The sequence below is a fragment of the Odontesthes bonariensis genome, chromosome 23 (assembly GCF_027942865.1).
Source record: "Odontesthes bonariensis isolate fOdoBon6 chromosome 23, fOdoBon6.hap1, whole genome shotgun sequence".
NCBI lineage: Eukaryota > Metazoa > Chordata > Actinopteri > Atheriniformes > Atherinopsidae > Odontesthes > Odontesthes bonariensis.
In genome coordinates, this window is record NC_134528.1 from 8,140,391 (window position 1) to 8,163,600 (window position 23,210).

General features: G+C 39.3%; 2 protein-coding genes across 4 annotated transcripts in view; both read right to left on the bottom strand.

Annotated features, from left to right (window-relative positions):
* Nucleotides 1-268: 268 nt before the first annotated feature.
* On the bottom strand, nucleotides 269-8,562 carry vps25 (vacuolar protein sorting 25 homolog). Its single transcript, XM_075457440.1, has 6 exons — nucleotides 8,473-8,562; nucleotides 6,545-6,690; nucleotides 6,136-6,189; nucleotides 5,968-6,056; nucleotides 2,990-3,065; nucleotides 269-1,125 (listed from the first exon to the last, which is right to left on the bottom strand). Exons 1-6 carry the CDS (start codon nucleotides 8,517-8,519, stop codon nucleotides 1,013-1,015), a joined length of 525 nt encoding a protein of 174 aa, XP_075313555.1. The 5' UTR covers nucleotides 8,520-8,562; the 3' UTR covers nucleotides 269-1,012.
* Nucleotides 8,563-9,117: 555 nt separating this feature from the next.
* arhgap27 (Rho GTPase activating protein 27) overlaps nucleotides 9,118-23,210 on the bottom strand; it is a 32,147-nt gene continuing 18,054 nt past the window's right edge. For 2 of the 3 annotated variants that reach the window (XM_075458352.1, XM_075458351.1), the window contains exons 4-19: nucleotides 22,589-23,062; nucleotides 21,525-21,764; nucleotides 20,230-20,310; nucleotides 19,951-20,073; nucleotides 19,201-19,287; nucleotides 16,291-16,358; nucleotides 16,092-16,179; nucleotides 15,536-15,637; nucleotides 15,198-15,296; nucleotides 14,386-14,509; nucleotides 14,090-14,224; nucleotides 12,601-12,699; nucleotides 12,425-12,502; nucleotides 12,148-12,279; nucleotides 11,889-11,994; nucleotides 9,118-10,342 (exon numbers count right to left, since the gene is read on the bottom strand). In XM_075458352.1, the coding sequence (XP_075314467.1) occupies nucleotides 10,165-10,342; nucleotides 11,889-11,994; nucleotides 12,148-12,279; nucleotides 12,425-12,502; nucleotides 12,601-12,699; nucleotides 14,090-14,224; nucleotides 14,386-14,509; nucleotides 15,198-15,296; nucleotides 15,536-15,637; nucleotides 16,092-16,179; nucleotides 16,291-16,358; nucleotides 19,201-19,287; nucleotides 19,951-20,073; nucleotides 20,230-20,310; nucleotides 21,525-21,764; nucleotides 22,589-23,062 (2,214 nt within the window). In that variant the 3' untranslated portion in view covers nucleotides 9,118-10,164. The remainder of the gene's footprint in view (nucleotides 10,343-11,888; nucleotides 11,995-12,147; nucleotides 12,280-12,424; nucleotides 12,503-12,600; nucleotides 12,700-14,089; nucleotides 14,225-14,385; nucleotides 14,510-15,197; nucleotides 15,297-15,535; nucleotides 15,638-16,091; nucleotides 16,180-16,290; nucleotides 16,359-19,200; nucleotides 19,288-19,950; nucleotides 20,074-20,229; nucleotides 20,311-21,524; nucleotides 21,765-22,588; nucleotides 23,063-23,210) is intronic. The other variant, XM_075458353.1, reaches the window with a different exon arrangement.

Here is a 23,210-nt window from a genome sequence, read left to right on the forward strand (position 1 = left end):
TGTCCCACTAGTGCACATATAGGGTTTTTATCAGCAAATATACACACACACACACACACACACACACACGCACACGATTCCCCGGAGCTGTATCATCCCCAGTCTGGAAAACAGTGGAGCATCCAGTGCTGTTCAGCTGCAGCCAGAGATCATAACAGCTCCAGGTCTGTGGTTCGACTCTACACGAACACGCGAGAGTTCATGCTTTCACACAACACCTAAAACAATTCAAAGATTTTTGAGACATCACAAATGAAAAACAAACAAATTTAAGAAATCTCTAATTTATTTTCCTAATAGATATGAAAAGAGAGGTTGAAGATAGACAGAGTGAGAGAGAGAGCGATAACAGGTGCATCACATTAGCTACAGCACAATAAAAAGGATGACAGCGATCTGCACATGAAGTCCCCTATAATATTACACTCAGCTGAGTTGAACCAGGTTTGGATCAAGTCTCTGTGCTGTTCCTCTTCTGGAAGCATTTATTCTGAGAATACAAAGTCCCTCTGGTGTCGTGTTGTGGGAGTTCTTTGGGATGCCTGGCTGGAACAGAGGAACAACAGCCAAGCGAAGGTCCGTAGCTAACTCTACACAATAAACTTGTTAACAGAGAAAACGGAAATAAAACTAGATGCATTTTAAAATAATAAAGAAGTTAAGTTACAGCCTGTGGGGAAAATTTTCCCCTAAAGTATTCAGACATGATAGTATTTAGTCCCCTGATACTCATTGCATGTTTAAATGGCAACAAATGTCGCCTGTGACAACTAAACAGTTTCACCTCAGATGTTCTTTTTTCCCCCCAAACACATAGAAACGATCATGGTTCTCTTCCAGAAAAAAGGAGGATTTGAACCAAAAGGCAACAACAACAATTACACAACCAGCATCCACAGGGCTGGGCATCGAGGTGCACATCGTGTAGCCTTATATGGCTACATCCTAAAATTTGCCAGTAAGGTACATTTTGAGGACTCCCAGGCAGAGCGTGTGTGATTCCAGCACCGCTTCAGAAGAATTTGACACCTTTTCCGTCATCCATGGTGAAGATCTCTGCTTTGCCCTCCGTCTGTAAAGCCTGTAATGAGCGCAGCAGCATCCACTCTTCTAAACCATGGAACTCTGCAGGAAGAGATTACAGCAATAAAGTACAATAACAATATTTTCTATTTACATACCGATAAGCAAAAACATCATGACCACTCATCGATGTGTCAAACAACTATACTCTTATAACAAAGGCACATGTCAAGTCCTGGCATGCATGAGGGGGTAAGCGACCAGCCGGTTCTAATAGTTTGTTCACAGAGAAATGAGCAGATGTAAACTCCACAATAACTTATGGTCTGGGTTGCAGCTTTTCTGAAAAGGCAAAGCTTACGAGGACCCTCCAATAAGCCACAGATTGGACCAAACAGCACGGGGTGCTTTCAGAGGTCTTTTTTCAGCATTTGAGGGACCAATGGCACGTCGTTACAGTCACATTTACAGTCACCTTAGAGCAGTTTACATGGTGCATCACGTGCAAAAACCAAGATGAGAAAAATGACAAGATATTTCAGGAGGTGGCGTGAAGTATTTATAAGGAGTCAGTGTCTTTCCTGCAGTCAGAGCGCTCTCAGCTCGGAGAATCAAGTAGGGATTTAGCTAAAACTAAGCTAACAGCTACACAGGACAAGGCCACAGAATTACAGCCACGTACCATTCAAAACATCTTAGACCGTAAAATCTTTCACAGCGGTTCAAGCAAACACAACAGTGCATTTACACCTCATCACTTTAGCATCAGATGGCTATTTTCAACGGAAGAACGACCATTCAGTTATGCCTCGGTGGCTGCTCGATGGAATACTGCTGCTGATCAGCTGTGACTCAAATTTCCGCTGGTCAAGACTAAAAATGAGAGAAAAGCCTGGAATGGCACAAACTTCCAGAGCAATGGGAGCCTATTTAGAGGAGAATATATGATAATAGAAACAAATGTCTGATGCAAACATTTTGTGGTGTAAAAAAAATCTCTCCATATATATATGTAGAGTATTTAAATTTAATGATAGACAATTTTAGATTGGAGGTGTCTTAGATAGTGAAAATTTGTTTTTCTGTGGCACCCTTGTCAGAAATTCACCCTGATTCTCCAAACTGAGGGCACTCCGACCGCTGTCTATTGCAGATAAGAACTTACAATGCAAGAGAGAAACGCTGCAAACCCCAAAACACATGCAAGAGAGAAACGCTGCAAACTTCAAAACACATGCAAGAGAGAAACGCTGCAAACTTCAAAACACATGCAAGAGAGAAACGCTGCAAACTTCAAAACACAACGGAAGTTCGCCAGGCCACTAGGGGGTCTCGACCTACCATATTAATGAAAGAGAAGAAAGTCAAAAGGTACGTTGTCATTTATGTCTTTTTTAAACACTTAACCGTAATCTTTTACCTTACTATAGCGACATAACTCCGCTGCTCTTCTATAATAAAGTGAAAGATTACGGCCAAGTGTTTAAAAAAAGACATAAAGGACAACGTACCTTTTGACTTTCTTCTCTTTCATTAATATGGTAGGTCGAGACCCCCTAGTGGCCTGGCGAACTTCCGTTGTGTTTTGAAGTTTGCAGCGTTTCTCTCTTGCATGTGTTTTGGAGTTTGCTGCGTTTCTCTCTTGCATGTGTTTTGGAGTTTGCTGCGTTTCTCTCTTGCATGTGTTTTGGAGTTTGCTGCGTTTCTCTCTTGCATGTGTTTTGGAGTTTGCTGCGTTTCTCTCTTGCATGTGTTTTGGGGTTTGCAGCGCGTGTGCTCCGGTCGTTTTTGTGATTGCCGCATTTTTCTATTGCAGCGTTTTACTGTTGGATTTGTTTCGCCGTTTGCAGCGCGTTTGCACGTGTCGGCCACCGTACATTTCATATCAACTATATTGAAACCAACAAGATTTTGGCAGCATTAAAAACAACAAAACACAGAAAAAAAGCCTTAAATGATTGCCTACCTTCACCTTCTGCGTCATCGCCATTCGCCAGCTCGTAAAGTGTAAAAACAGAGTTGAGCATGCCGTTTTTGGAAACCTATAATGTTAAAAAAGTAAAATAAAGGTCTCTTAGAAAATGCATCAAAGTGTTTTTTTGTGACGGCAAAGAACAACAAGTTATTCTTCTAACAACTCAAATTTAAGGAAATATGTATTTTATCTTACTTTTTTTGTTCTGGAAGGTGAAAGCCAGAGTGTTACATCAAGATGAGTGAATTCAACACGTTTTATTCAGTTTTATTTTCATAGTTGTGAATGTTAAAGCAAGAAGGATGCCATGTTCAATAAATCCCATGCATAAATCAATAAAATGTGACTTCCCCAGCTGATTTGTAGCTCCCCGCTCCAATCCCACTTGATTTAAATACTGGGTCCTGAAGACCTACGTGGAGCAGCTACGTGGAAGTAAATTCCAACTTTTCAACCTTAGCCCGAGTCAGCTCCATCATGCCTCTGATCCATCTCCCATCAACGACGACAGACCAGCTGTCCTCACAACTATTTCTTTCCTAGGAGAAGAGGTGCTGGTGATGGAGGACTACAGACACCTGGGGATTTATCTGGACAACAGACTGAACTGGAAATGCAACACAGAGGCTGACAACAAGACAGGACATGATGCACCATGATGTTGTATATCATCTACAAGCCTGTGGTGGCAAGAGCAATCTGCTTTGTAGTCACCTAATGGTACAGCAGCCAGTGAGTAAATTGAATTGAATAAACTGGTAAAGAAGGTTGTGTGATGGGGACTGCTCCGTTGCAAACACTTAACAGACAACGCTGCACAGCCACTACACAACACAGTGATCAAACAACTTGGAGTGTTCAGTCAGAGGCTTCTTCAGCTTAGCTGCAACAAAGAAAGATACTGGAGATCCTTCCTGCCAGCAGCAATAATCACACATAATGACCTTTGGCAATGACTAGACTAATAACTATTATTGATTATTTATGCTGCAGACTAATTACCTACTTGATGAATATTAAGTTCAATTAGTTGTTTAAAAACTAACCAAAAACATGATTTGGAAGACCAGTTATCATGTCTTCAGCACACAGACAATACTTATTAATACTTATATCTTCAGCAAACCCCTTTAAACTTAAAAACATTCAAACACACAATGACATCGGGGAATCACGCCTCACTTCACAGAAGAAAACATCAACAGCAACGTGTGTGCAGTACAAGCTGTACAAGCTGTGCAGGCTCTTGCTTTGCTTTGCTTTAATGAGCGTTTGTTTTGAGCTGCAGCCCGTGTGGGTTTCATAATGTCTGTACACCTACAAAGGCTGTGACGTACAACCGCAGCCTTTATAGATGCACCCCAGTTACTCTGGCACCATACATGCTCTAAAAATCTCTTCATCTGATTTAAACACTTAAGTTGTCATCTAACAGCATAGCTTATACAAAGCGATTATTTTTCTATGGCTACAGGTGGTGATTCTGGACATTTTTATGCTTAAATGTATATATTTATATATACACATACAGTTCTATGACCTGGGGTGAAGGTATCTTTATGTTTTCTGGCTTACGTAACCCAAGCATGTTTTTTTTTTTTTTCACCGTCACAAACACAGACCTGGAGCTGGAAATTTCCCACAAGAAGAATTTACTATAATCCTTGATAAATATGATCGATTTACAAACATAATCCAGACTAAGAGGCTGCAGCCACAGAAAGGAAGCTAGACTGTTTTAACGTTCCTATCAGTATCACTGCCCAAACATTGTGTCCAACTTTAAACGTTGTGTTTTTCATGAAATCAGCGTGTAGCAGGTGTATTCTTATGACATATAAGACCATATTAACCTCATTCTTTCAACCTGGTAAATGTACTTTGAATGTTGTTGTTTTTTTAAATTGTTCAGTGTTTTTTTTTTTTTACATTCTTCATGCTGCTTTTAAATCCTATGAGATAAAAAAAAAAAAACATAATCTTTAGTGGTTTAATCAAATTATATTTTTAGATAAGCAGATCTGTCCTCTGACATAACATATCTCATATCTCTTTACATGCCTGTGACTTAAAACCAAAGGATTTACATGGTCTCTCATTCTTAAGAGAAACTGGTTTTTCAAGTCACAGATTGTTTGGAAGGCAGTGAAATTTCTTCTAACCTGCCAAGTTACCGTGGCAATGAAATCAACCACCTTTATGATATTCCAAACCTTGAGTTAAAGCCGATGGTATCTTTCTAAATCCTAAAAAAGGCCTCTGACCGTCCCGAGAAATCAGAATATGACCATGAACAATCAGCGATTACATCAAGCAGGTGACTAAGCAGAATCCAACCATATCACTGATCTTACTTTGAGGGCATTACTTATCAAATTTGTCACTGGTAGTGGCACAACACACAGCACTTCCTTACAGTGCAAATGTCTTTGAATTTCTCAGATAATGAAATCTTTAGAGTGGAACCTGAACTTTGAAGTTATAAAGGGGTACTTTGTGTGCGTTGCTGTTACAGACAGAGTTTGAATTAGATTTTGCCAGAGTGCGGGATGTAAGAGTCTGAATGATGTCTCCTTTAATGCTGTTTTTCTGATGCCACAGCGATACTTTTGCTGTCTTCAAGAAGACTGTCTATTAAAAACTGGCTACCTCCTCTGGGAGAAATCTAGCTCAAGGAAAAAAAACCTCCATTACATAAGCATGGTCTCATGTTTGTTTGATGTTTAAGAAACCAGGTTAGAGCAGAAAACTGGCTGTAACCCAGCTAATTTAATGGTGGTAAATGCATGGAGAGGGCTAGGCAGTATAGCGTCGATCCTTCTGGTTTTGTGCTTCGAGGTTTCTACATTATAATAGTGTAATAATGACTAATAACACATAAAATTGTTGGAGCTATAAATAACACTTTCTGCTTTCTTCTCAGTCTTGATCTATCCCTCAAACGAGCAACAAGGTAGTCTGTGACTCACCCACTGGTATATCAACTTGCCCCATTCCTCCGGTCGTCTCCACATTACTAAACACCGAGACTTGCTTTTGTCCAACCATTCCAGGTTCCCTAAAGTCAGACATTTAAAAATATGTTTATCACTGCTAATCTCAGCACTGCAAAAACATGAAGACAGAATAAGATTTACCTTTTTTCCTCAATTCCTCAAACACAACCTGAATTGCTTCCATCGACAGTTTTCCTGGAACTGCGTTAAGGGCAAACTGAATATGTATGGTTTTTTTTTTTACATCAGGCTTAAATAAAAGGAAACCTCAAAAGAAAATTACTTGAATTTAATCTAAGCAGGCTACTGCAGTTATATGAAAGGGAGAAACAGAGTTGACACTGTCCTAAAAGCCATGTGATCTATGTCAACATTAATATCCTGTGGCCGGAATTTCCTATCCCAATAAAGAAGGGAGCCAATAAACTCTTCTCTGGCAATCTACATGTAACAATTTTGCCACAAGATGGTAACAAATCGCTGTTTTTCAAGCAACTACGTGTGGTAAAATTCTGGCTTTGACTGCCTCACAGCTGGACTTTCAGGATACGTTCTATCTTCTTGTTGTTGAATACAGGGCTTTCCTGCGCCTCCATGACGTCCAGGGTGTAGAGCTTGTGATGCCGGCAGTACGACAGAGCCAGGGAACACCAGGCCGCCAGCTGCTTCTGCCTTGTGTCAACATTAGGCTGTAGTCTGTCCAGAAGAAGACGAGCAAAAAAACTGTTAATAATACTCAGGGCACTGCAATAACAGTTCAAACTGCCTGTGAATTAAGTGAACTGTGACAAACATTCAAGCTGGGAAGCTTCCCTTAAGTTTTCATATATCCAGAGTGATTTTTAAAATGTTGTTTTCATGTTGTTAAGAGCATCATTTGTTTTAAATAATCTTAATTGATGTAATATTGATCTTTTTACATAATTACTTTATACAATTAGGGAATTTTGATTCATTTTTGCGAAATAAAAACTCATTTTGACCATGTTAAGTCTAACTATTAGCTGACATTTCTCTCATGTTGGTCTTCTTAATATATACCAAAAGCTGCCACAGTGAGACAGAACTCCTTTTATAATTTTTCTAAACGGTCCACATTTATGTTCAGTATCCCTATAACATCTTACCTTGCATCGGATGATAGCCAATCTGTCCAAGACAACCAACATGACTTTTTAAAAAGAGTTTTATTCGCTGGAATAAGCATTAAAATGAGACGAAGTTATCTAACACTTTCTCAATTGGGTTCCTTTGACATCTAATGTTTCTGTGATAAAATAGTTGAAATGTAAATTTTAATAACTATCAGGTATAACAGACATAAATGTGCTTTCAGTATTGTCTCAACAGTATGTGTTTAAATCTGTCAACCATGCACAAAGGCTGGACGTATTATTCATTTTTGTTTAGTATGAAGTCAATAGGCTAACACAGAAGTTGAAGGCCATGCATCACAGTCACGTAATGTTCATTACGTGACTGTGATGCTTGATAGTTCCAAAATGCTTTAGAATTGTCCATATTTCTGCATAAATAAGACTTACACCTTCAAAAGGACCACACACTACAGATGTAATCTTGAATAATTTTGGTCAGCAATTAAGTGCCTCAAGTTTAATTGGGTTCTCTTTATCAGCTTTTATAACTCTTGTGAACATTTAAGGATGTCCGAAGTCGTATCTATGAAGAAATGCAGACATTTCAAAAGGATTCACCAGTTTTCATCAAAAAGGACCTTCGCTTTTAGGCGTCAACACACACTTATCACACATTAGCACAGACTCATAGCAAGCATTACTACTGAGAAATTCACATTTCTTAGAAAACGCTTATCAACAGTCTTCAATCTGTGGCGCACATTCACATGGTTTCCGGGGTATACTAATCTCCCTACAGACAGTGTTAGATCCGTCAAATGTGTCAAGTTTCATTAAATTACGATGTCCCTTCTAATTAGTATTTATTTACTGTTTTAACGTTTCATTTCTTTAATAAGACTTCAGCACTCTGTCAGTTATACTCCAGTAAGTGTAACACCAAAGCTTGTGACCCTAAATGATCAACAAGAAAAAGAAGAGCTGAGCAAACATTTGTGTAAATGTCAGTGTTCAAATGAGAACTTCGTTTGAGAGGAGTTATCGTTAGCTGGTACCAAGTCCTATCAAAACAACGCACAGCTAAACAGTTTTATGTCAAAACTCTGACAAGATCTTAGTTACATTTAATTGTTAAATATATCTGCATTACATTAAGCCTTAATGATCCGTTGAAACAAGCCAAAAGCTCATTCTTAAACTTTAGAAACACTGTGAGTGTAAATCCACTTCCCTAGCAATCTGTCGTCTAGCCAACTAGCTTGCTAACATGATGCTAACTCGCAAATCAGCGCAACACAATTCGGTAACGCATAAAAGTGGATGTTAAAAAAACCTTCTTCAACGCTCTTTTAAAGACCTGCTTCATAAATATCTGACTCACGTAAAAAACGGTGGGAAATTATATTGCCAGGGCCACTCAAAACTCATTGCAGTTGATGCGGTGTTCACGGCTGACAGCTTCCGGAGGCGTCCCACCACTCAAATAGTTCCGACTAGCTACACGGACGGTGAAATCGCATCAACACAAATTTTCATCAGAAAAAAAATCACAATCATCAAATTCAAAAGTTTTATATCTAATTTACCAGTAGTGGAAGCTAAAGTAGCTTAAGCTATCTACAAAAGTATTGTGTTCTTAGAGACACTCATTGTTAACCTAAAATAAACTTAAAATTGATTTCCTTATTCCGCTATTTTGATATGTAAATAAGATGGAATATTTCCATACTGCTTATAGAATAAAACATAAAAAATAATTAAACAATGATAAAAAATATACATGTAAAAACTCCTCTCTCCTTGTCCATTCTGAATATTGACTGATTTATCTTTAATAGATTTTGTTCTTCTTTCTGATAATACTAAATTACTAATTTTCTATAAGAGTTTATTTTGAACAAAGAAATACTGTACCTCATAAGAACACTTTTTCTCTGTAGGACACCAACTAAAAAAGTGTCACTGTCAGTCTCTTACAAGTGTACATTTTATTTTAGATACATAATAATAATTCAAATAGAAAACATTTTTATCAAAGTTATTTTATTAAGGAAGAACTTGTGCTTTAACAACTTTCAGCATAAATATGCCATCTATTACTATTTACAGGTCAAACATTTCTTGAAACATCCACTTTTCAGGTTTATTGTCAGATTGATTTTACTTCAAACTGTCACAAGAAATAGAAAAGAGAATTACCAGTTTATAATTCTACTGTGTTAAGCTCTTCAAGTACAGCATGACTGAAAAATGTGTTTAAGAATTCAACAAAAAATAATCTACAGACTGCGCAAATACTCTGCCATATCGTTACCTAATCTAAAGTAAGGTATTAATATTCTTATTTTATACATTTCTACATTACAACAAAATTCATGGGTAAAAGGGAGGCTGAAAAGAAAAAAATACAACATTATAATATAATCTCAATTACTGCAGTACATGATATGTTGTCATTTCAAATCCAAAACAACAATTAAGTCTATACATGCTTTGAAATAAAGTTAGAAGCAATCACTGATTATTTCTTAAAAACAGCATTAATGCATTCATTCAGGTTTGACCTCTTATGACTCAGGTATTTAGAGGAACTGAAACAACAAGGAAATATAAACAAGTAGAAGAATTAAAACAGGAGAAAATGGCTTGTGAGAGTAAGACACCTCGTGTCTCAAGGGGTAAAAGCAATATGATACAGTCCTTTCACCGAAGAAACAAGCTCAGCTCAGTAAAAACACACAAGACCAAATCACATCAGTCTACATGTGTGGCTCCACATCCGATCCTACAATACTGCAAAAGAAAATATTACCAGTGTCAGCCTCCTACAGTGAAAACCCAGACAAAACAGTGGTTAAACATGCTTTAAATATTCTCAGCAAAGACAACTGGTGGATCCCTTATCGAGTCGGGTTAAACTTGAAGGCCACTTTTACTTATTCTTACAAGAGAGTTTAATTTGAGATGTTGCACTGAAGCTGCTGATGTGCCTGCCAAAGTAAATGTAGCATTTTAAATTACTCAAGCACATTCGAATGTTTCTCCAGGTCCGCACTGGAGGCTTGTGGCTGCCTTATCTGGAGTGGAAGATGCGCTCATATTCATTCAGGATAAACTCCACTATCTGGTTCTGAAAGACCATGTGCATGGTGATGTTGGCCGACTCCATCTCGGGCCGAAGCAGCGTCGGGCCGAACACGATTGCCACGTTCTGTACGGTCATGCGATTGTCCTCCCCGAACTTAATGAGCCTGTCAGAGAAATGAAATAGTTCTGAGAGAAGTCGTTTATCTTTTGTATGCAGCATCGCCAAGACTTGTTCATATCTGGAGCTGGAACGAACGATTGTTTGCATTTAGTTTTTCTTCAATTAGCTGGTTCATATTTAGGTCTATCACACATTAAATAAAGTTATATTATATTGAATGTCTCAGCTCTATAGTGAGTGAAAACGTCAGTATACAGGAGGACGAAATCTCCATTCATGGTCAGAAACAAACCGTGCTCTGGATGAAGACAGGCGCATTTTAAACTCTATCTGGGATTGAAAACTTGATTGATTTTTGCCATCAGTGATTCCCTGCTGTCATGATAAGGGTCTCTTCAGATCAGAGCACTGTGACAATTATTGGAAATTTCTAATACTGCTGAGTATGCGCTCGACTTTATCCAAAGCACGGTTTGGTTCTGACCACGAAGGGGGATTTCACAAGCCAGGATACTGACGTTTTCATCCAATGACCGAAGTTACATAAAGCTCAAAAGCATTAGACAAATCAAAATACACAACACTTTACAACATACAACAGCAGAACAGACAACATGACATTTCCCAAAAGGACAATACATTTATTTATTAGTTTAATTGTGCTTTACAAAATGTTGTGTTTTCTCTTTTGTTCCTGCATTTTCTCTGGGTAACTGTGCTTTGCAAAGTGTTGGTTCATGTTTCATTTTGCTGTGTTTTGTGTATCTACGTGTGTTGCATGACATGGAAATTGTTGTGTCAAAACCCACAGCCTGTACAAATATCAATGAAATGCGCATTGTGAAAGAAAGCGGCCTTTGGACAAGATCATCTAAGGTAGAACTGTGGCCCTGGAGGTGTTTCATTCCCTGAATTCCCAAATGGTATACACCTAATACGTCAATTAAATATGATGTGACACAGCTTCATCATCTTAGCATTGTTTTCCTGCGGTCTACTGTTTTTTTTCTGTCAGATGAGCATTAAACCTGTTCGTGACAAAGCAGACATTTACTTTCTATTCAATTTACAGTGAAGGATTAACATGCCACGCCCCCTTCAGCTGTCACGAATGCCAAACAAACTTCTGCAAAGGACACACTGTGGCCTCAATTTTATCTCCTCTGGAAAGTCTCTCCACTCCTCCGTGTACATTTTAGGAATCATGACATCCTTCAAATATTTGGCTAAGAATGATTTTCCAGGTCACCAGCAGGAGGATGGAGGACAGAAATCAGACAAATGAGAAGATGCCTAAAGGAACTAACTTATTAAAGCAAGTTGAACCAGCTGTGGGACACACTGCTGAGTCTCAACAGAGGGAAACCAAATGAAAATAAAGAGCTATTCAGCTCAGTGCTTAGCTTAAAGATGCCACTGGCAGGAAGAAAATAACAATTAATTGATTGTTGAACACATTACATGATACGGGAAACCCATCTATATTTGTCATTTTGTCTGTCATGCGCTAACCTCTCTGGTCACGAGATCTTATTCTAAAAATGAATATAAATAGGGTAATAAAAGAGGGAAATAAAGATTAAGCAAACCTGTGTAGATGACCAAAAAGCAGCTCCATGGTGTCATGGTTTGGAGCAGGAAGGGATCTGACCAATTCATAAATGCAAGACAGCTTTGTGTTGTAATCAGGGATTCCTAGATAAACAGAATGAAAAACCATGATCAGCAAATCATGAAAAGGAAACAGACCTCACTAAATGCATGATCGGTGAAAATAAACAATGTCTGTCTGTAGATGGGGAGAAATCTCATGTTGATATTAATTTATGGACTCAAAAATCTGCTCACTGATGGCTGAGATGAACTTATTAAAGTGGCTGAAAGGGAAAAGCGGCTCAGGAAGCTCTCGGAAAAACAACTTCAACGCTCCGGTGATGACATGAACGTCTTCCCACTGACCGTCCTCGAGGTCCAGTTCCTCTGTTTAAAACACAACAGGTGCACACAACGTTAAAACACAGCAGGGGGCGCTGTTGTCTAAACTAAGCTACTAAAGACTGCTTTCAATGAGTAAATTCCCTGTAATTTCGCCGTTTAACTCTTTTTAAAAACTTATTGACTTTACCATGATCGGCCTTGAAGCGGAGTTTCTGTATGACAGCAAGGTTCCCACTGACTCTGTACAGTCCATCGATGTCTAAGCCTGCAAACCAACACATCGACACATGTGGGTTGGCTGCCATGTTGGACAAAAAAAACACTTTGATATAATTTATCTGTGATCAAAACAAAGTAGCTTACCTCTCCTCTCCACTGCTTGAATACATTTCTCCACAAAACTGGGAACTGTGGTCTTCTCTTGTGAACATAGTGTGGCAAGATGACAACCAAACACATTTTCTGCAGGAAGTGAGATCATCATTATTAGCAGTGGTATCACATATGATACTGCTTCAAGATAAAGATGAAACCTAATTCCTACTCATCATATCTTCTTCTCTTTGAACACAAGTTGTTTTTTTTTTCCCTGTATTCCACAGTATATATTAGACATATACTCTCATCAACCACCTTTTTCTTTTCTTCTTTTTGCCACTAAAACAGCCTTGAACCACTATGGCATGGACTAAGTTGTGAGGTGCGGCCTCCATAAATCAGACTTGTTTGTTGCACACATCCCACAAAAGCTTGTTTGGACTGATATTTAAGAATTTGGAGTTAAGCCAACAGTTCAAACTAGTTGTCATTTTTGTCTAATCTTTCTTGAACTATTTGTGCAATGTAGCAGGGTGTATTAGAGAGGCCTCAGGGAATACCAATTCATCGGAATACCAATTCAATGGAATACCATTTCATTGAAGGTGTGTACTTGGTTAGCAACTCTGTTTAGTTAGGTGGTAGATGTCCCAGTAACATTCACATGAATTGCAGCATCACACTTCCCCCCGCTGGTTTGTCTCCCACCCGTAGAGCATTGAGATGACACATCTTCCGCAGAAAAGACATGCATCCACATGATGTAAAAGAAAATGTGATTCATCATTGTTCCAGTTCTGATGCTAATGTGTCCATTGTAGGTGCTTTCAGTGGAGGACAAAGGTCAGCAAGGTCACCCTGACCGGTCTGCAGCAACAAACTGCGGCGCACTGTGTGTTCTGACACCTTTGTGTCAGAACCAGCAATTAACTTTGTCAGCAATCTAAACTGCAGAAGCTCTTTTTTTTACTCAATCTGGCTGGATCGAACATGGCCTCGCACTTATCCCCAACTTGGCTACCCATGTCTCGTCAGCTTTACTTTCTTGGAGCATTATTGGTAGGTCCGAACCACTGTTGACCATGAACATCCAACAAGGACTGCAGTTGTGGAGATGCTTTGACCCATTGCAACGAAATGATCAGTGTTTTTCACTTCCTGTCTGTTAGTGGTCGTAATCTTATGACTGATGGGTTTATTTATGGGTTCATTATCTCAAGCGCCTTAAATGTTACAAATGTTTGTCGTGTATTTAAAGCATTTCCTTAAAATGCAGTTCATTAAACGCTCTTGCATTATATCTAAAAATTCTCCTGCCTTAATTGCTATTTTAATGTACAGCAATTTGGACAAATGTGCTTTATGAATTCACTTGACTCCTTCGGGGAAGTTAAAACCAGACACGTTAAAAACAGAACCATTGTTCTTAATTGTCTTGTAGTCATGACGTGCTATTCCTTTTTTTGTTCTGTTTTCATTTCCACTTTTCACAATCAGCCAAACTACTTTTATCTATGCCCTTGTTTGAGCTTACCTCTGATGTAGCCTTTTTCTTTGACTGACTGCAGCGTGGGGCGCTTAAGGAGCAACTTCATCAGCTTGGTTCGAACCTTCTTTTGGTCAGTTTCTCCTGCAGAGCTGGATGAGTGTGTGACACTTGGTTTGGTGGCTAAAAAGAGCGACGACAGACGTTTAAGATAATTGTAATTTAGCTCTCAATGGGGCTGATGTCTCAAACTGGGTCATCGTGATTCCATCATTCATGGCACATTTAAATCAGACACAGTTTGTTTAAGCAGTGAAGGAAAATCAAGTCTTTTTTCAGGTTACATTTTCGCTTGTCGAAGCCACCTCCAAGTTTGTCATCTCGCTCTGGGTTGCCGATCTTTTCATACAAATCTCCGTCTTCCTCCTCAGAATGGTGGTCATGGTACTCCTGATGAACACAGACCAACTAAACAAGTGAATCTAACGAAGATGTCGCACAATATTAACACGTTTTGAAAAAAGACTTTGAGTGAAAGAAATTCAGCATTCAAAATGACCAAATTGATGAAGAATTACATGAACATAAGAATTGTTGTGTTTTCAAACCATTTTTATCAGTAGATGTTGTGCTCCACCCCCCCTCGCCCTGCCATCAGGTTGCATTGGCATGTTACTACTGTAGCCCAGAAGGGACAAACCATGCATTGGCTCTAAAGCAGGTGTTTCGAGTTTTTTTCACGGCCACCAGAGAATTATTTCATTTTTTTTAAAAATATTCATAAAAAAAGTATTTGCCAGAATTAATATTGTCATCTCAAGTGCAGAATGTAAAATTTCAGATACTGTAAATTGTGACATTGAAATATTCTTGAAACAGGCAGAAAGAAGACATTCAGTGGGATATGGTGGTTGATTTTCTTTATCCTTGGCCAGATTGGTCAAAGCTGTGAGCCTATGTTTCCAGGCTTTATACAAAGCTAAGTATTTACTGGCTGTACCTTCATATTTCTTCATAGACATTTATGCAACATCAGACTTTACTTTGAGTCTTAACTTTTTCAAAAAAAGACAGAACAATCCCATAACATCTGCCTTTTTTGCAGGGGTTTTCTAATAATTTCCTTTTATCTGTGCTGTGCAATGCAAGGACTTACAAGTTGTCGTATGGTGTCCACTAAGACTTTGTGCCAGTCAGTGATGATGCTTTCTGTATCATACTGTATCAGAAACTCCACGCCATTCTTTCCTTTTAACTGAAGGAGAGAAAAATGAGATTGAACAGGACAAATAAATAGTCTTTCTTTGGATCTCAAGGGAAATAAATATGTCAAAAATCACCGCTGAAGTCCTTTCACTCATTCATCACAACAGTTTATCAAACTCTGGTAATGAATATATGAAAGGATGTTTTAGTTGTACATTCATGGAGCCATAAAAGCATACATTAAAAGGCCCAATTTATATTGCGCTCCGTGTCAACAAACGAACACACCTCTAAAACATTCTTCTTGCTCGATTTGTCCTTTGAGGCCCAGCCAATCGTCGCTCCTCTGAGGTCCACGGTGAACTCTGGAACAATCTGATTGGTCTTGTTCTGTGTGGGGAAAAATATCCAGCTGTTTACGAAACTGACTGCACCGCATTCCAAGAGGCTAACAGCATGAAACAAAAGATGTGGCTGTCCCCACCAGCTCGTGGCCCGAGGGCTTGTCTGCACTGTCACACCTCACGGAAGTGACACAGCAGTTGACGCCATGCTGCAGTTCTGTGTTTCATTTTTCAAAGTAGATACGAAATGTGAAAAAAAAGGCGTGGTTTGTATAAACAAAAAGTCTAACTATTCAAATAAGTTTTACAAAAAGATTAGTGATTGATTCTGCACTTAACTACACCCTCGCTTAACCCTGTCATGATGTACAGAATGCTAAAAGCGCAGGAATTCAGCATACAGGTATCAGAGCTTTTTAGTTACCCAGAGGGAGCACTTTCCTCTCTTGTGAGTCGTTACATAGAAAAGTCCTATCATTATCGTGAAGTGTAAGACGTACCGCGGCACCTGTTGCTGCAGACTTTGGGTCTTTGTGGAATGTTAGCATTCCTCCGTGAAGAACCGTCCATGTCTGACTCCAGTTTTTCCTTAAAATGGGTAAAACAACCATGACTGATACAGGAAAACAAGGGAGAGGTTTGGGGATAATGTCACATGGTGTCACACTTGTTACACAAAGATAATAATATCTTGCTCACCTCACTTTTTTTCCATTCTCACATACTTTTGTTTTGTTGAGGATTCCAGCTTTCTCCAAATTCTGCACCTAAATTGACAACGGAAATTACATTTCAATTCTTTGTGGACTTCATCAAACTATTAGACCTATGTGAGAAGGTAGATCATGTAATGTTATGAGGGACACAAGGCTCTGATCACAATGTTGATAACCTGTTAAACAGCTCTAAAAAATACAGCAGTTACAGCTGGTTCTGTGTAAGCTTAAGCGAATGGGATAGTGATATTTCAGTTTGTGTTTCTGTTGACAAATTTCACGAAAGGAATACAGTTCAACATTGTGATGGCCTCAGTAATGACCTCGATTCTCTGTCTGAGCTATAGCAAGTAGTTGAGCACATGCAGGACATATCTGCAAAAGCTTTAGCACCCAAAAACATTTAATATCTCCAAACTTTCATCAATGTTACAGTCCTTTATTTGATTGTCATAAGTAAGACTTGTTAAAAATCTTTTAAATGGCACAACTTTACTGACTCCCGAAGCAATTGGCTCCTCTGAACACACTGGAAAAAATGCCCCTCCAAAAATAAGTAAGAAAAACAACAAATACAAGGCGTTTTTGCTTGAAACAAGCAAAAAAAATCTGCCAATGGAACTAGTGAAAATCGGCTAGTCAAGATTTCTTGAAATAAGATGTGATATTTAGGACTTTTGAGATGAAAGTGATCTTGAAATTAGCTTAAAAACCTCTTCAAAAGTTATAAAAAGGCTTGTTTCATATGATATGAGACTCAAAACAATTTGTTTTCAAGACTTTTTCATTTAACAAGATATTCAAGATGTATTGCCTTCAAACAAGTCCCTATATCTGTCTGAAATAGTGCTTGTGAGGCAGTTGTGTCTTATATTAAGTGTAATGAGATATTTTGACTAGAAATGAGACAAATATACTTGGTAAGACTTTGATTTTTTCCAGTGCAGCTATCAAGCTCTCTGGAAGTTAAACTAACTGATGCCCACAAAGCAGGAGAAGGCCGTAAGAAGATAGAAAAGTCTTTTCAGTTATCTATTTCCTCTGTTCAGTGACTAAGAAATGGCGGTTAGCGGGAACAGTGAAAGTCACGCTGAGGTCTGGACAAATAAATCTCCCATCTGAATGCAAAAAATTGGTGTTTTGGTGCACTGCTCAACTGTGCAGCCACGCCTGCACAAGCATCACCTATGAAGAAGCGTTCCAGCGTCCTCACCACAAAATTCAGCACTGGAAGTTTGCAGCAACTAAGAACATGAACATCTAAGCAGGACTGATGTATTTTATAAATATGTATTTTTTGAGTCCTGTAGACTCGTGAAGCTGAAATAGAACTTCGTGTCCACAGTGAGTACAAGAAAGTTTGAAGAAAAAAGGCAAAATATCGTGAAAATAACACCTCTCCTATTGTTAAATATAGGGGTGGATTGATCATAATACGGGCATGTGTTGCAGCCTGTTGGTCACATTTCACAATAAGATGAAAGAATGTATTTAAATTAAACACCAACAGATTCTAACAGCAAACCTCACCCAGCCTCCACAAGCTTAAAAGGGTAATAAACACATTTGGGGAACTATTGTGAACGGCAGGGAGTGAACCAAAATAATCGCAGCCAAAATCGAAAGTGAAACATAAAGCTGCATTTATGTGCTATTTGAAACCCAAACTTTCAAAAAGCGCTCTGTGTGAGAATCTTTGCAATGAAAGAAGGTCTGTTTTTCAGAGTGGGGAAAAGTTTGAACTTTCCTCACTCAGAGAGACACAGGTGTGAGTGTGCACATGCGTGTGGATGTTATGGCAGGCTTACAAGCAGGAAATACAAGGAGAGAGACTGTGTGCTCGGGGAAGAACACATATACAACGCTATATCCTCACATAGCACTGCTGGTTTATTAAGGTTTAAAGCATCATACTCTATTTCGGAACAACGATTTTGCCTCTCAATTTTCAGATCTGTACATCAGTGAAAGTTTGTGGATTTTAAAACAGGAGTGAACAAAACATGGTTTCAAGGAACTCGTGGAACCAGAAACCTTTTGCAAAAAAAAAAAAAAAGGTTGAAAATGACCAAAAGAAGAACTGAAACATACCTTGCAGGCTACCAAAATGATTTAGAAACTGTGACATTTCAGGAGTGATTATATTTTTCCATTTAAAAATGGACACCGCCCACTGTTATTTACAGCAAACACCACTCCATTTACCACAAATTCCATGATGCACGTGGAATTAATCAAACTGCTGTATCATGCCAATGAAGGCACATGTCACATGTCAGCCCAGGGGTAAGGCTCATCGATGCATCTCACAAAGTTTTGGAACAACAACAGAGCTCATTGGTTCTTTTTGTTGCTAGGTGTTTCGTTTGCAGCTGGAAAAATTGGCAATATCACCAAACTTGCCATCTAATATGCATGTTTAATATTTTTAGGAGCCTATTTGGCATGTCTGGAGTGACATTATGAAGGGAACTGCCATTTCATTCAAAGAACAGAAACGTCCTCGGCTCAGTGAGGCTGCAGAGACGGGCATCTACTCAACAACAACAACACAACAGATGGTTTGCTTATTGCAGCGGGAGAAATGCATCACACCACATATGAAGGATAGTGATTCAAATAAATGTGAAACAAATCTGAAGTGATGAAAGATCACACCTTTCACCTATCATAGATAGGCACAGCTATCTATGGATCAAGCGCAGGTGAATGCTCAAACTAACAACCCACGTTATAGCGCAGCCACTTCGAGGTCAGATAATAAGGGTTTCTCCAGGGTCTAAACCCAATGGCCTTTAGAGAGAGACACAGAACAGCGTTCAAATATGGAACTGATGGAAAGTACCATTTTAAGTATCATCGACTGGACTGGAAGGACACACGTTTCACTTACGTTATGCTGCGTCTCTGGAGAGTTTCCTGTGCTGGAGCTGTCACTGCCGTAGTCTGATGTGTTTCTTCTGTGAGTTGGGACAAACCTCTGAAAGAAAATAGCAGAAGGACATTTTAAGATTTAAAAGTCTCATTCCATTTAATATTTAAATCTGAAGTTTAATGCGCTGATTGTACGTAATGTTCCCCATTTATTTGCTTTAAACTGCATGTCTTGTATTAAGTGTTTATTTGTTCCACATTTTGTCTTGTAGCAAAATAGTGAATAGTGTTTCTAAAAACATTCGCATTTTCCGTCATTTGCTTCTGAAACATCTTATACAAGAACTTATTGGCAAAGAAATATTAGGGAGTGTCCACATGGCTAATATTTGCTATGGTTCAACCCTTTTAGATCCAACTAAAAGAAGTCCTCTAAAGACCAAAGGTCACCCTTGCTATGTCCTTGAGCTCGATGTTCAATCTCTGTCAACACTGAGTTGTGTAAGGAGGAAAAACACAAGGCCAAATAAGGCCTTATTGACACAAATGTCCCTCCTTCTCCATCTGTGTCTGCCAATCAGACAGCAAAGCAGTTGATTTGCCTTGCTAAATAAGGGTTCAAACCTCTGATAAACACAGACTTACCTTCACTACTTGCCTACTGCTTGACTGAAGCTTTATATTTAAACTGGCTGACACACCCTGGATGTGTGACACATGTACATGCAGGTCTGAGTGTCTGTTAGTGTGTGTTGTTATGTGTACATACCCCATCATCTTGGGCGGAGCTTAATTGAGCAGGCCCCATGGTGTGTCTCCAGTTTTTGATGACTGACACATTATCTGTCTCAACACCATTCTCCACCCTGAACTGGCTTTGAGCTGCAGGGGCCTAGACAGTCAAGACAACAATTACACATCATGCACAAAGTGGAAAGTGACTCAGTTTCTACCCTCGAACTGGATTTATTAGAAATTGGAACTGGTGTCTGAAAACCACCAAAAGTTGGCAACTGCTTAAGTTTGTGTAGCAGTGAGGGATCTTAACCTCAGGCAGGTTCCACTGAGACCTGGTGCCGTCTCTCAGGTAGTAATAGGTCTGCCCCCGGTCATCCACAGACTTGATCCACTGTTACACAACAGAAATGTCTTTGTTAGAACTGTGTTATTGTCCATAATGTTTCTAAAAACAAGAAAGGATGTAAAGTATTTTAAAACTTGAAAGAAAAAGCCTTGACACCGAGTAAAATGTAATCAATAAATAGAATGTAATAAATGGCAAGGATTCAAACCCCATATCCAGTTGAGACTAGTAAAAAAAGGATTATACATAAAATGTTATATATACACTCAATTTGAATTTAACACTTGATCTCTGTAAGTGTTTCCAAACTAAGGAGACTTTTTTCTAATCTCGTGATTGGCTAATTGCCTAAACTGCAGCAGGCAAGCTTAGAACCAGAATCTTGGGGGTCTATTTACATGCAGAATGTTATTTGGCATCGTCTTACTTAAATAAATAAAAAAGCTTTCTATGAATAAGACATCATCTGGATGGCAGTATGAGTTGCTCCAAAACTTGTCTGTATTTGTCAGCAGTGATTGTGCCGTCACGATGTGAATGTTACTCATGCCATGTATCCGCACTGACTCCTGCAGATAATAAGCTGGACGGTCTCTCCTGTCTTTATGCAAGAGGAGGCAGGGTCCACAGTTTCAGAGTTGACTTCCACAACAGAGTCTGTTCTTAATGCAGGAGCCTCTGAGGCTATTATTTTAGATAATATTGTGTACCATAGATGATGAAATCTCCAAAATCTTTACAATATTACACTGAGGAACATTCTTAAACAACAATCCAATTTAAATTAAATCTTAATGGTGTAAGATTCTTCCCTCGTTCTTCCTATCTTTATTTAGGGGCCGAAAGCACCTGGTGTACTTAATTTTGACTTTATATAACCATTTCAGTCTTCTGTTGAACTTTTCACAACTTTTTTTAAAACACGCTGCTCACATTAAATTCAAAATTAGAATTATCATTATGATTTTATTACTATCATTACGATCATTATCATTGTTATTGGTGTTTTTATCCAATTGTTGAACATCATTTAACTTTGAAAAGGCATCAGCATACATCAAACAGAACACTTCCTGCAATCATTCTGACAAATGTCTCTGAATGTCAGTGTCTGAGTTTGAAACCTCTGGTGTCAAACATTTAACTGTTCCTGAAGCACAAGACACAACAATTCCTGTTTTTTTTCCAACACTCACCCAAATGTTTAGCAGGTTCATTTAACTGAACTTGTGTTTAGGATCTCTGCGGATTGGTTGTACCTGATCTGGAGAGTTTTCGCTGGTGAACACCCACGTCCCGTTGGGTTCAACAGTGAGGTTCCAACCAGGTGGGGTACTGCGGTCCAGGGCGGCCCGGGGAATGATGGTCCGGCTCATATGGCTGAGGGTGTACTCTTTTGGGAGAGTGGGAGGGCCAGTTGCAAAGTGCTCCTCGGGGGCCTCTGCCTGATTTGCAGCTGGGTAATCCTCCGAGGGATAGTCCTCCTCAGGGAGTGGAGGCTAGGCATGTAGATTAAATGTGTAAAAAGATATAATAAGAATGTAATAAGAAACTGAGCAAACTGACTTGAAAATAAAACCAATAGCTTTCAGTTTGGACCTGCTGACAGCTACAAAAGGAGCCCGAAAGCTCATCAGTGAAACATTTAGCATTTCTGGTCAATCTGTTGATCCAGATAAGAGCAAATGTGAAATGAACAGGCTCAAAGTGTTGCAGCAAACACTAATGCTGGACACTCCCAATTTCACTGTATGTGTTGAAATGTTGCTTGCAATATACAGAATAACTGACAGAGTGAGGTGAAACTTTTTCCAGTGCCATCCTGATTTAGAGCTCAATGACTTTTCTATGACTTTCACAAAAAAGTCATTTCCATGACCTAAAAACTTAAAAATCTTTCTTGGCCCATTATTGCTGTTTCTCCAGCACAGATGAAGTCATCTCGGGGTAAAAAAAATGGGGTCAAACGCTGCTTGTGTTTTGTTAAAAACAACAGATTATTTAAATGTTATCAAAATGATCAATGAAAAATGTCCTGCTATCCCCTGATTTTCCTCAAGATACTCAAAAACAAATATCATCACACGTTTCCAGCTCATTCAAAATGAGGACAGATGACTCTGTTCTTCTAAAGTAAGGGACACTACTGCTGGGGACTTCTGCGCTGGAGCTGTGAGCTTTGCTAATGAAATGAGTCGTGTCTGCTATGTAGGTGCAGGAGATTTAATTCCATTAAAAGCAGACTGTATTTACAGCTTTCCCCTGGGTGAAGCTAAAACAGGAGACAGAGAAAGGCTAAGTAGAGCAGCCAGGCTGTCCTTACCGGCCCATCCTCATGAAACCTGTGCACACTCATAGGCTCAATCAGAGGGGGATAGGGGCTCTGCTGCTCTGGAGGTTCCCAAGACGTCTCCCCAGACATTGGGTTGTAGAAGTAGGGGCGACCACTGGTCTCATCCACTAGCTGTTCCCAGTCTGAGGTCCACCCAGGGGGGGAGGAAGTGGACAGAGAAAGGACAGGAGACCGAGGAGGTGTGAAGGAGCAGGGCTCCTCTGCAGGGAGAAGCTCGGGATCTGAAGGGGAGTTTAAAAAGGGGTTATCCCAGGTGGTGCGCCCCGTGGGGTGGTGGTAGTAGTATTCCTGTCCACTGTCCTGGTCAACATGCACCTCCCATTCTTCTGAGTCAAGGTAAGAAGGAGAGCAGGGCGAAGCAGCGGAGGGGGGAGACTCTGAGATGCTTTGGCGAATCTGTGCTACATTGACGTACACTGCGGTCCGGAGACTCTCATTCTGCACCTGTGGGAAAACAAAAAGGAAAGAAAAAAGCTGATGAAACCCAGATGCTTGAAAGGCACAGGAAATAATGTTGGTGCAACAGTGAGTCTTTTATTCTCCAGGTGAATTTAGAAGCAAAATAAAGTTCCAAACTGCATTGTTGTCACTT